General features: G+C 37.9%; 1 protein-coding gene across 3 annotated transcripts in view; it reads right to left on the minus strand.

Annotated features, from left to right (window-relative positions):
* Positions 1–1,272: 1,272 nt before the first annotated feature.
* Positions 1,273–13,625, minus strand: part of MAEA (macrophage erythroblast attacher, E3 ubiquitin ligase) — a 49,774-nt gene continuing 37,421 nt past the window's right edge. For all 3 annotated transcript variants that reach the window (XM_084285851.1, XM_084285853.1, XM_084285852.1), the window contains 4 exons: positions 7,758–7,866; positions 3,784–3,917; positions 2,920–3,115; positions 1,273–2,498 (listed from right to left, as the gene is read on the minus strand). In XM_084285851.1, coding sequence (XP_084141977.1) covers positions 2,403–2,498; positions 2,920–3,115; positions 3,784–3,917; positions 7,758–7,866 — 535 coding nt within the window. In that variant the 3' untranslated portion in view covers positions 1,273–2,402. The remainder of the gene's footprint in view (positions 2,499–2,919; positions 3,116–3,783; positions 3,918–7,757; positions 7,867–13,625) is intronic.

Genomic DNA, 13,625 nt, shown 5'->3' on the forward strand with positions numbered 1-13,625 from the left:
TGGGCTTGTTGCAGTCAAAGCAGGTGGTTTGACTGCAGATTTCTGATGCAAGCAATCACAGCTAAGAAACAGCTCCTTCCGGAGCACCTGCTTTCTAAAACACCACCAGGGACACAGACCTCAGGCTGGCACCTGGCCTGCTGAGATGATATTTTCTGTAAGCGGAGGCCCTCCTATGGCAGCACAGAAGCTCTCCTCTCTTCACTTCCCGAACTCATTTTTCGGGAGCGTAGATTTCTGAGGAAACCACAGTTCTAACTAGTACTTACAGAAGCAAAAACAACAATTTCCATGCCCTACAATTGTTAGGCAGTTACCATATGCATTTCCTCAGGACTTACTAAAAAATAAAAATAAAACAAACCCCTTCCTCCCTGCTCCTTTGGGCTTCTATGTGTTTTGGTAACATAGGGAGAAGTGAGGTTGCCACTCTCAACAGTTCTCCTTGCCCTTCTCCTGCTGTGATGCTGTGCAGAGTCAACCAAGGGAAAAATGGATGCTGCTCCATTTGGATTTCAGCAATGCTGCTCCCCAGGGCACATTTGAGTTGATGATGCTTCTGCTCTTGCATCAACAGGAAGGAAGAAATCAGTTAGTGCTTAACTGATAGCCAATTACTCCAGTTACTGATGCAAGCTCCCATCATCTGTCTCCATCTAAGAAGAAAAACAAAGCAGGAGTCACCTGTACCTGCCACTTCCGAAAACGAAGAGGGAAACAAGACACTTCCAGCAAAAAGCACAAGAAAAACTGGTCTCTGCCAAACTGATAGCTCTGCAGTGATCCAGATCTACCAGTTCAGAAGCATCAATAATGTATGCTTATTGAGAAGGGAGCCTTTGAAGATGTACCTCACTGCAGGTATTTACAGATTGAGAGTAGCAGATACGTACAAACTGTTTTATGTATTTGTAATCTATAAGTAAAACTGTGGTCTGTCCAGTATTCCTTGTAGCTTTCTTTAAAGCTCTCAGTGATGTATCAAACCCTCAGATCTAGCATCCCCTACAAAATCATTTTAACAGAAGATCTCCAGGACATTAAGGAATCTTGTAGGAAGTGACAGAATTGACAGGAATGTAGACTATGGTGTACGGTTCATGAGAAATTTAAACCAAAAATAAATATTTGACTGAGGTGCTCTTATTTATAATTTATCTTGCAGAACAGCGAAAGACACATGGCAGTTGTACTCCTTTTGAGACCCTTATAAAGATTTTATGTTGAAATACAAAGCAACTTTCTTATTTTATATAATCAAGGAATGGAAAACAATTTTTATTAACATGTTTTACATTTACAATCTTTTATTAGCTAATCAACATCAACATGCAAAAATAAGCGCTAAATACAAACCTCTACAATATGGTTTTGTTTAAACTACAATGGTTTAATTCTTTTCAAAAGTCATAAGGATGTGTTCTGTAGTCAGTAAAATTGAACTATTAGTTTCAGTAATGAATACTATTTAGACCCTAAAATTATGTAATCATCCTGCAAGGCATCTTCAGAAAACTTCGCCCAACACTTAAGAATACCAGCTCATTTTCATGTGAGTACATTCTCAAAGCAAGAAATAAGGCAGTAGCACTAATGATTTCATATTGAACCCTATGCACATAACTAATAACTTTAGAAGGACTTTAACACTATGGTAGACTGGAAAAAGAACATTTAAACAAGCATTGGATTTTGCCTGAAATGTTCTCGGTTCCTCTTGATACTTATGTAACCTCCTTAGAATATTTGGGTTTGGAAAAAGACTTCATACTCCTTCAAACCAGTCCCTAGTTGATCCTCCAGAGAAGCCAGTCTTGTGTCAATGAGATCAATATCTTCCCATGGAAATAAGTTACATGATTCATGTTCATGATTATTCATGTTCATGATTACTTCACGAGAGGATCATAAAGAAGGCAAAGAGGAGCTTAAAGGAGAACATATTTGTGGTACTGAAATCTTTCATAACAAAAGGGTCTTGGACAATTGTGAAGAAGAGGGAAGAAAAATGGATTTAGTTTCAAATCTGTTGCAACTTTTCCCCCAGTGCAAGTGTCCATCTTTAAAGAAAGTTATCCTTTAGAAGATGAAAGTACTTTTGAGAAGAGTCCAATTTTTCACCTTATGTTACAAAACCTTAACAATCAAAATTTGTTTTTGTTTTTATTCAAGTACAAACTTAAGTCATAATTCCTCTCTCTTTTTTTTTTTTTTTTTAAACGAGTGTTTATTGTTGCTCATTGATCTTTGGTCGCAAGAAACAATAATGCCACCGACAGGTCTGACCGCCAAGGTGGCAGGTTTTGCTTCTTTGCCACACATTAAGGCCCCCCCCTTTACAGGGTATGCCAATATACACTGTGTCAAAATTCCAGCGGCACTTCAGCGTGTGTTTTACGGACCTACATGATGTAGACTTTCTCAGCTTGTGAGAAGTTGAAGACTTCTTTGGTTCTTGGGCAAATTACTTTGTCATCTTGACGAATAGAAAGCAGAGACTAGAAAAGAGTGAAATCAAAAGATAACATTCGCAACAGAAAACCAAAACATTAGTAACTCAAAACATTACTTAACAGTTTAGTAAATAATAGGTTTTTTTTTAAAGTTATACCCTGAGGTCAAAACATCTTTGTCCACAAAACTTACTTACTCTGTATTAACACCCTCCAGAGGAGAAAATTTCCATTGCCATTTGATTTCATGCTACCAACTCCTGCATTCAATCACACATTAGTTTCTTTAAAAACCCATTTTATCACATATAGTCCCTTCAAAATTACTGTTAAAAGCTACATATGTTCTGCTAATAGAGATGATGCTTCTGTCTGGCTAACAAAATTTAAAAGCTTATTTTTATTAGGAAGTTCCTGTGACCACTGCTATTTTAGACTTCAGAAAGTCATTGATTTCAACACTTACATTGTATCCATAGACATATCCATTTGGTAACATCATAGGAGGATTATTTTCATTCATTACATCCCCCGAAATCTTGCAGACTAGTCGGGAGTTGGCACAATGTGCCATAGGCAGAGGCTGAGCCAGCTTGTTCAGGGATTTGCTACACACAGGGCAGTCTGGGTTTTTTGAACTCCCGTCCTCTTTATAACACTGTCTATTTAACAGCAAGTTAAGGTACAACCAAAGAATGCAACATGAATTAGTTTCACAAAATATATTAGAAAAGCAGTAAATTGTGCAATATAGCATAGGTTATAGAATGTACTTAACTATTCAAGTTCAATATATACATGTAAAAATCAAGTGCTTGGTTTCAAAAAAGAGTAAGAGTGAGCAAAAAGTACCAGCCACATTCCACAGGTGAAGTTTCCACTCTAAAGCGTGTCCATAGCATCAGTACTTCTCTAATACACCACAGTGTGTAGGAAACCTAAGTTTCCAAGGATGCAGGATATATTTGAATATTCATATCAAAACCAAACAGGATAAATTTGTAAGTATTTAAAAAAACATCATAGTCCTGCTCACCAGCTCACCAACTTTTGCAAGTGTATTATCTTAGGACAGATGGAAAGACGGCCTAGTATGAAAACAGCATAGAGTGCACCTTGTATTTTTCACTCCATCCCTACTGCCCCCTTTCTTTAACTGTAATGCTATTTATTGCAATCTGCCCTTAATTTAATAGAGGCCAATTCATACTTCACTTAAACTCATGAATAAAAATATTTAAATGCCGGATTTCCTCTTTGAGTTCTCTGAAAAGCATTCGTAGAAGAAAAAACACTTGTGCTTGCTGGCAGTAAGTGCATTAAAGGATACGGTGTTTTTATAGCTGAAAGGCCTGCCTGGAGTGTTATAGTAAAAACAGAATTGTTTCCCAGCTGATGTAGTCTGTAGTTATCATATCTAAACTGCTGGATCAGCATTCTCCATCGAGCAGGGTCCAAGAGATCCTGTTAAAAAAAACACCACAGCTATAAGTTGTTTTTAATTTAGTTGTCCTGGAAGAGAGTCTGGGAGGGGTAAATCGTACAGCACTCACTGGACTGAATCCATTACAAACTAGAAGTATACACGTTAATGCACAGCATGAGGGTACTTGTTAAGGAAGGCCCTTTTAACACTAACTTTTAGAAATTTAAATCAATTATTACATAAAATAGAGGATCAATATTCCACATCCAAACTTACTTTTCATTATACTCGTGCACACGAGCTTCTAATGCCATCAGATCTTAGCTCAAAGAAAATGTGTTAGCTTTTACAGCAAACACATCTGTGTTCAAATTAAGTGATTCTGTGACAAGCGTTCTGTACCTATGCTCTTTGCTCTATCAGAAGTGATCTTAACTGCAGATTTAAGTGTTATGTCCACCCTCCCCCACTTCCCCATCTACCCAATGCTCTAATTAAGGTATGTAAATCCCGGTAAAGCTTTTTTTTTTTTTTCCTTTCTAGAATGCCAGTCTACTTATGAAGCAACATTAGCATGTGGGTGTTTGCTCTACAGCCTCTGAACCAACATCACACTGGGCAAACATCTGCTGAATAATTAGAAGCTTTTTTATTTTTTACCTCAACTCGGGCTAATTCTACTGAAACCTCTTTGTGATGTAATCTCTCTCTCTATATATAATATAGAGAGAGATATATAAATGTAAATGTAAAATGTAAATATATATATATATATTTACAGAATTTCATATCATTTCTGAGGGGAAGAAGGGCTTTAAATCGAAGAGCTGGCACAACTCCAGCTTAGAGGATGCTATGCATTTAAGGACAGAATTAATATGTACTGTAATGCTGAGAATTACCCTAAAAAACAGGGAACAGTAGTTAATGTAGCTTCCATTTAAAAAAAAAAAAAAACTAAGCCCACAAGCCCACAGAAGAATATTTTGAACCCTAAAAATAAAGCTGTGAAACGTAGGAAGTGAAGACTGAAGATATACTTGTGATATTTCACATATACAGGTAAAGACCTTGTCCTTTCCTCCTTTGTATCCATAACCTGTGTTATCTGTTATGAGAAATGGCAGTGCTGACCACTCTCAGAAATTTAGAAAGAAGCTGAATATTATCAACTGCACATTCTACACTTGGAGGCAGCTAGAAGAAACAGTATTTTTAGTTTATTAAGCATGTTTTTAAAGAAAGTTATTTAAAGACTTAATGACAGACAACAGAGATAGCAGCAGCAGCAAATTCAAAACATGTTATACCAAAAGTAACTAGGCAGTGACATTACTGTGATGCAGACATCAGTCTTTATGCTTCACTCTGTACCACCTCAGCCCTCTCTACCTCTCCTCAGATTGCTGCTCTTGCAAGAAGAGGGAATGAAGAAGGATGGACTCCAGCACCACCTTCTCTTGTAACCTGTACTCTTGAATTCCCCCACCCTAGAAAGATCAGACTGGCCTGAGACATATAGATATTTAAAAGCATTTTATGAGCAAGTCTTTCATCACTATTTTTAAGTTACATGTTAAAAGAACTACATTTGAAAGAAACTTAGGAAATATGTTGCAGAACTGCAAAAGGCCAACTTTTATAGAAGTGCTAGAGTGGATTTGGAATGACCTAAGTGCAGAAATTTCACCTTGCCTTCTGTAACTAACAGAGCTACCTGAATAGCGTGGAAAATTGGTTTACATATAACTCGTGTTAATACAGAATGAAATTGTGTCTCCATGAACAAAGGCAAAAATGACTATTGGACTGGAGACAGGATCTGCAAAGTTGACATTTTTGGCGCTTTATTTTTATCTAAAGATGTTCCCAGTTTTAAAAAAGGTAGAGAACAGATGCAGCTCAAACCAGTCCTGGTTTGATTTTCTGACAAGCATTTGGAGAGCGGAACTACACCGAAGATGCAAAACCACCAGGAATACTAGATGAGAGATAAAAGAAAAATGTCTCACAGTAGAAACAGCTGGACCAACTGCGGGTCTACAGTGGAAAAAAACAGCACAAAGAAAGAGGTGACATGACACGAGGAAGCAGCAGAAAAACATTCAGATGTAAATGCATGGGGAAGGAAAGAATCCAGTAGAATCCGAAAAGAAGTATTTGCCTGACTCTAAATGCTACAAATCTACAAGGAAAATTGAGGCTGAGAACTCATACAGATGTAGGCAAGAGTTAAGGCAAGAAATGTGTAAGCATTTAGTAAAGCAAAAAGCATTATTTCTGCCACCAGACTGCGTAACTGTTTGCTCTATCAAATGCCCCATCTAAGACCGGAATGTTCCCAGAGTTCTAGCTTTTGTTCTGACCTTAAGGCAATTTCTGAGAAGAGTCTAAATTAGTTCCCTAATTAAGAGCAAAAGTACCACAAATGATCAAGAAAATCCTCTGACTGAGAGTCTAGGTGACTGAAAACAAAAGCAGTTACTGAATGCCCAGATGGAATAATTCTAGCCAGAGCTACACAAGTGTGGTCACAAAATATCAAAAGAAACGAGCTTGTTTTTCCACAACACTAAAATGTCTATCTTTCTACAAGTTCTCCTCAAGTACTAAAAGACAGGACAACAAGCTGGAGAAAGTTCATTTAATTGGTTGTAAAGAACCTTCTTCCCCTGAGTTAACAAAAATCAATTCGTTAGAGATGTCTTTTCATTGATTTAAAGGTAATTCTACTTAAAGCTATTTTAAGGAGCCATTTACGCACACAACTTGCAGTCAACATGCTAAAAGTATCTCCAAACAAGCTTAGACCGATTCTGTTTTATCCAGGTAATTATTCGAGGACCAAAACCATAACTTACATAAACTACATTTTTTACATCAGATTCATAAAGAATAGGGAATTTGTTGCAAAAGGATGGCTGTATGTGAAACAATCCTAGCTTTTTTCCTTGCTCTCTCTCACTGAAACATTCCATCTAAAATCCTCTATTTTGCTTCAAGTGCTGGTTATTTCTTACTTATTTCTTTAACTAGCAAAGCAATAAAAGCAGTCTTACATCCAGTCTTTTACACCATCTATGTTCTTGTATCATATGTAGAATACAAAATACCAGGGTCCTTCTGGGATTCCAGGATCAGCAAAGCAATTGACATTAATTCTGTTTGTTTTTAAACGATTGATTTCAGCATCAATTGTTTAAAAAACATGCTTATATTGACATTGCCAGATATTGGCATGGCATTTCACAGGATTCTTGTCTTGCTTTGCCAGCTCTACTCTTGTCTACTTTCTGCCTCCAGTATAATATTAGAAGAAATTGAAGAGAATTAGCACATGAGCACAGAATAAACTTGCCATCTGTAAGAACAGTAACTGCCTATGAATTTCATTTAATTCAAATTTAGATGTAGTTATTACCACTAATACCTATATTAATTTGTATAGCTCAAATAAATGAACCCCCTTAAGCATTAGAAATACTCTTTTCAGATCATCCAAATGATCCTTCTTCATCCCAACCACAAGAACATTAATTTGAGTACAATAAAGAACTACTGCTAGTGTATTAAGGCTACAGCCTGATATCTTTTTTCTTTTTTTTCCTTTTACTTCCCCATCTTCTGTCTCTTGCTATATATTTGCATGTCATGCTTCCGGTCCCAAATCTTTAGTGCCAACATTGAGTTATTACTATCTGTATTAATATAAAGGCAAGGATTGGTGTTAAAATTAAGGACTATAAAGATAGATTTTAGAAAGAAGAACTAAAAAAACTATTTTATCTACAGATTATCACTGCGTTCTCCTGTGAGGAAAGAATTACAAGTATGTTTTCTTATTCTGCTGTATCAGTGAATTTCAAGCATAATATTACCTTATAGGGGGAGATATGAGTGTCTGAAGGAAAGGCCAACATTCCCATCACTTGTCGAACCTCATCCAGCTGGCTTCCCTCAGCCTGACTGAAATGCTTCCTTGCATGTCTGAAATACAGAATTTAGACTTTTTAGATACATTTGCTTCTAAATCAAGTAAATTAATATAGTTACGTTAGAGTTCAGAGAAAAACTCGAGATTCTACTCCCAATACACAAAATCAAAAAGGTGGTGCACTTAAGGGCTTTAAAAATATCCTACAAATGGGAATGCAAGAATGACTTTAAACATTAGCAATTTTATGCTGTAGTTTTTTAGAAACCAGAACTTCCTACTGTAGCATGAAGTCTAACCTCACCGACACCCAGAATGACGTGTCCGTGACCATTAGAAGAAATGTCTCCATTTATGCAAGCTCAATGCATCACACTCCTTTTGCAAACACTTGCAAAAAGGAATGTGGTCTGATAACCAGGTATTACAAACCATTAAAAATTCTTCACTTCTGATTTTATCTTGTTTATCTTGACATTTTGGAGAATGCTTGCTTTTGAGTAAGTGATTTTTTGGTACAGACTAGAAGGCAGTGTCACTTTCTGTACAGACCACTAGAAATTGTAGGGTATTGCAACAAAAAAAAAAAAAAGATTTTTAGTAGCAGCTTCTTACTTTTTGCCAGGGAAATACAAGCGTAACCTATAATCAGTGTGAACTTGTTCTTAAGAGACGCACAAGACTGAAAACTTGGTATTTGAAGGTAGTAACAGAATTACTATCAATGTCTTTAGAGCAAGAAGAAATTAAGGTATTTCACAAAATACCAAGAAACTAGAGAATTATCAGGTAAGGCTATCTGAATACTTCAAAATGCTGTATGAAACTTCCCTATGCCGTCTTCTCAACATCATCAACTCTCAAGCTGGAGTTTAAGTCTGTGGGAGAACCCTCCAGTCTTTAAACTGGATGATTAGTTCAGCTTTTCTGCCAAAAGCCTGTTTTCAGAGCTGTGCAGACATTGCAGAGTAGCCTGAGTACAGAATCAGCTCTGTATTGGATTTCTGGCATTGCTTAAGTGCAGCAAAGTCTTCTCTGCTGTATTTCTCCCGAGTTTATATTACAGGGAAGCCACAAAGTCATCTCTGAAGCACTCTGGTGAGTGTTTGTTCCTTTTAAACTTATTAAAAAATCTCTTAAGATCTTTTAGAAAAGGACAAATTGTTTTAGAAGCATATGGTGTTCCTTAATTGTCCAATTCATGGGCTGAGTTCAGAAAAAGGAAGATCTAGATAGAACTTATAAAGCTGTCTTCCACTCGCTGTGACTGGGTCACCAATACCAGAACAGGCTCTTCAGCAGTGTTTCAGAGCTCCTACTTCCTCTCCCACCCAAGGCAGGAAGCAGGGGAAGTTATGCAGGACAGACTGTTTCCACTCAGCTTCCTATTTTGGGTGAGCAATTCAGGAATGTAAATATTGCTCCCCAGGTGATTACTGGTGTGAGAGCAGAAGTACAAAATTCGTGGCTTGAGAGTAGAGCCGAGGCAGGATGAACATGCTGGAAGAGACCTAAAGCGTTTGTGCAGCCCTGCAGATGAAAGCAAGAGCCCTTTAAAAGAGAGCTTAGGGAAAGCAAAAATTCAGACCTACCAGCTGAACTAAATTTCTGTGTGCACACTCACAAGGGAAAGACAAATCATTTTAAAATGATCACTGCACACTTGTGTTGCTTAAAACAGAAGTGGTACTTTGGCTTTGCACCACCCTCCTTATCACTGTGGTCCTTCTCCCTGTCAGGCCTCGACAATTTGCTCTCACATCCCCCTTCCAGGAGGGCTCTGAGCTGCAACATGCAAAGACCGGCCACACAACACACGTGTTCAAGAAGAGATAGAATAGATATTTTGCTGTGTAAATAAAAACCCCACTACATGGGTGCTAGCCTTTCAAGTGAGAAGTGCTCAGCAATCCAGCACTGCAATCGTTTGAAAAATAGTGAACAAACTGCGGTGTGGAGGCCTTCTGGGGTTCAGCCAGAACGAATTACGTTTTCTAAAGTGACCTTCTGTTAGTCTTCACCTCCTGACTTTCCCTGCTGTCTCTGCCCCTTAAGAAAACAAGAAAGTCTTTCCACAAGGCTTGAGATGCTGATGTCTGGACTGACTTTATCCTCTGACTGCCAGCAAACAGAAGTAAAAGTGAAGATATCCTTTAGAAAGAGAAGCAAGTTTGTTAATTCACAACACTTTTTTCCCTGTCTTTATGAAAACGTCATGCTCTTGGAGGTGTGTATGAACCTCAGAGTACTTATTTACAATGATTTTAGCACCATTAGCACATATTAGTCAGTATAGCTGCAGCAGTGGGCTACTTTTTTTTTTTTTTTTTTTTTTTTAAATGATTATCAGTGGACCATCGTTGAAACCACTAACCGAATTCTTGTGACAGATCAAAGTAATAGGCAGGAAGTTTTTCCCTTTCCTCAAATCCCCGAGCAATTCTATAAGCTCTACAGAGACAAAGTCAGCTTCTGTTTGTTTGAAATTGCGACACCTCCTTGGGCTGGAGGAGCAGCTAACTGTGTACTTGACAAATCCAAAACTGAAAGGTTATTTACGAAGGCTAAGACTTACAGTCTGTCTAGTAAGGGTACGGTGATTTTTAAAAAGCTTTTAAGCTATGGAGTATGCATCTCTAGATGCCCAATACTTGAACTAACGTATTTATCAGGAAGAATCAATAACTGAACACAAACATAGGAGGTTATCAAGAAAGGACTTGTTCTTCCTGCTCAGTCTTTTTGACCCATGTCTGAATGCCCTTATTTCAGAGACCATTGTGACTCCTAGCAAAATCTATAATCCAGGCACTCAAAAGTATTTTTAATTGGTAATTATTTTTATGCTACTGTTCAAACCCTATCCCCTCTTCCTTCAAGGAGATGGAGATGAAGGAACAAGCTGTGTACATACACTCTTGCAGGAGGTAAGTACACTGAAATTTAATGGACTGTGGCCATTTTCTCCTTCTCTGTATATCACCAGTTTTTGTTTTTTTTTCCCCCTTTTACTACTTTTCTCTTTTATGTCCTAAGAAAAAGCGTGCAGGATGTTTTGTTAAGCCTTGGCTAAAAACGTGCATCTCTAGCCTCCCATGAAAGCAAAGTAGCCGAATGCTCTCAGATTTTCCCATCTGAGGTTAGTGAGAGCCCTGAAAGCGTGCAATTGGCATCATCAGCCATCAGCTGCTACCAAATAGGTACAAGCTTTCCAAAAACCTGGACAGACTGCAGGAGTTAAAGGCTGATCATAGGAGGCTAAGAAAAACTTTGTGACGTACTTAAGCAGAAGTGATTTACTCTTTGTATTAAAGTAGCAGTTTTTGTACATTCTCAAAACAAACTCTCTCAAGACCACTCTGCTAAGCTACCTTAGAGCAAGGTCAGTTTGTAGATATATTCTAAAAAGCTACAGAAATTCAAACACTTATTATATAAAACATACATTTTTAAGGCTCACATCCATTTTATCCTAAAAGCAGGATGCCACTTTAGAGGTTCTCAGCAGGCAGTAAGCAAAGCTTTCAAACTTATTTAAACACCAGCTGCGTTTCAACAAAATGTCAGCTCTCCCGAGTTCCACTCATACAGGAAACTACTTGGTAAACAGCCTCTTTCTCTGCTTTCTAATGGATGCCTGACCTATTTATTGCACCTCGGACACAATACTGAAAGAATCCCGCTGCAGGCACTTAACAGAAGCAAGCTAATAAAAACACCAGTTGCAACAGTTTGCTATAAGCAGCAAGATTTATGCTACCCCTTTCTAAAATACATAGTGCCTTACTCATTAGACATTTATTTTGAGGCAAAGTAGAATGTAATGGCAAAAGCTAACATTTTTCAGCCACATTCTTGAGAAGGACAGCATTGAGAAGTTGAACTCAAAGCACAAAATTATCAAAACTTATCCCATTAGAGAGTCAACTGAGAAGGCCTTCAACTTCTCATAAATTTAAACGGAGCTGCTAAAAAGTTAAAGCAGCATTATTACCGCTGGTGAATTCTAACTGCCAAGTATAAAATACATGGTGACCCTGAACTCCAACAGGTATATGGAATACATGTGCTTTACCCCTACCGACACAGCATATGGAACCTTATTTGCAATGTAAATAGGACTTGTAAGTTTTAAATTTCAGAGGACCTAGATACGTTTTAATAGACATTTGGAAATAAAGCCCCAAAGGTAAAAAGGAGGAGCCATAAAACAATAAAAGCCTATGTTAGTACAAATTATCCCATGCCAAGAGCACTGGGTCCTAAAATGCTGAGGGTGACAACTTGCAAATTTTTACTACTTCTATAAGGAAAAAGAAACAGAAGGAAACAAATTTTCAGTAAAAAAATATAATACGGAATGACCTTAATTCTTTGTCCTAATTCTCAGCCCATCTCCTTATTTCAGCTCTGGTTTCCAAGCTACATAAGGAAGTTGCAGCTCAAAGAAAATAGTTTTTAGAGCATGGACTATTTATTGTTAAGATGCATGACTGCACATTTGGCAGAGAGGCAAAAAGAGAGTAAAGCTAAAGGCACAGAGGCACAGTATTCATTGGATAAAGAGCACAATGGGCTTCAGAAAACAGACCAAGCAGTTGAATCTCTCACCCTTTTCATCTGTACCTGACTTAATTCCTTAGGACTGAGAGCTCTATCAAAGGGTACGTGCACACCTCCAAGTGACAGCATGTAGGTCCTCCCCTCCAAATTATTAGCATGCTAAAATTAGCTGCAGTTTTATCAGATTGCACATTTGGGTGTGACCAAAACAACGATTGTTTAGTTGCAAGTAGGGCAAAGTAGTAATGATGTGAGGTAGCTCAAAGCAAACACGAGGTATGAACAAAATTAGAAGTAACAGTTCGTAATAACCCCTAAAAATAAAAGGCAAGTCATTTTGGTGGAGGTGTTAGCATTAAACTGACCTCTCAACAATGTTTTACAGCGTTTTCCTTTTTTCATTTTTAAACTAAGACTTGAGTCTCGCCCATTTTATTGAAAAGAAGTCATCACGTTCACTCTGCAGAAGAATTTCTCCATCTAAAGCAGACAACTGAGCTAGAACACTTTCAGTCTTTGGTTATGTTATGATACTTTGTGTTTCCTATAGCTCTGCACTCCTCTGACCAAAAAGGAGCTTTTCCACAAAATACAAACCTCCTGCTGGTTTCCATTTCTAGTACAGCTTTAAAGGCAGGAAGACTTGCAACTGCCTTAACATCAAACTTCATGAAAATGTTCAGGTACAGCGTTATCATCGTGATGCATTAAAGAAGCATCAAGTCTGGCCATTAAAACTCATCTCACCCTAGGCTTAAATCTAAAACTCGTCATCTCACCCTAGGCTTAAAAGGTCTTACAAACCAGAACCTGCTGTGACTTCCTTTCCCCTTTCTCCGTGTCTAAGCTCCAGCAGCTCTGCCACCTGCAACATACTTTATGGTGCTGGCAAGATCTGCTTTTAAGAATTATCAATACATTTTATAGTCCCACTACCAAACTTCCACTCATTTCAGCAGAACTGGTTTCCTGCATTATCCTGGGGTGTTAGTGGTCCTGATTGTTAGAGTTTAGCAATAAAAAGCATAAATTGCCTTATGTACTGAAATTGCCAAAGATCACCTTAATGGTTGAAGTCAGCTTGTGATTTGGTCTAACTAGTTCTCTGACTCATTCACACCACCTTGGGCACTGCTGTCTTGTTCTCAAAGTCCTAACACTGAACAAGTTCAAAAGAAAAAGGATAGTGAGTTTGTTCCTTTATTCGGGACTAAGGGAAGGGAATAGGAGAGGGTAACATAGCTTGTTA

Source organism: Netta rufina (genome assembly GCF_964035555.1).
Source record: "Netta rufina genome assembly, chromosome: 4".
Lineage (NCBI taxonomy): Eukaryota > Metazoa > Chordata > Aves > Anseriformes > Anatidae > Netta > Netta rufina.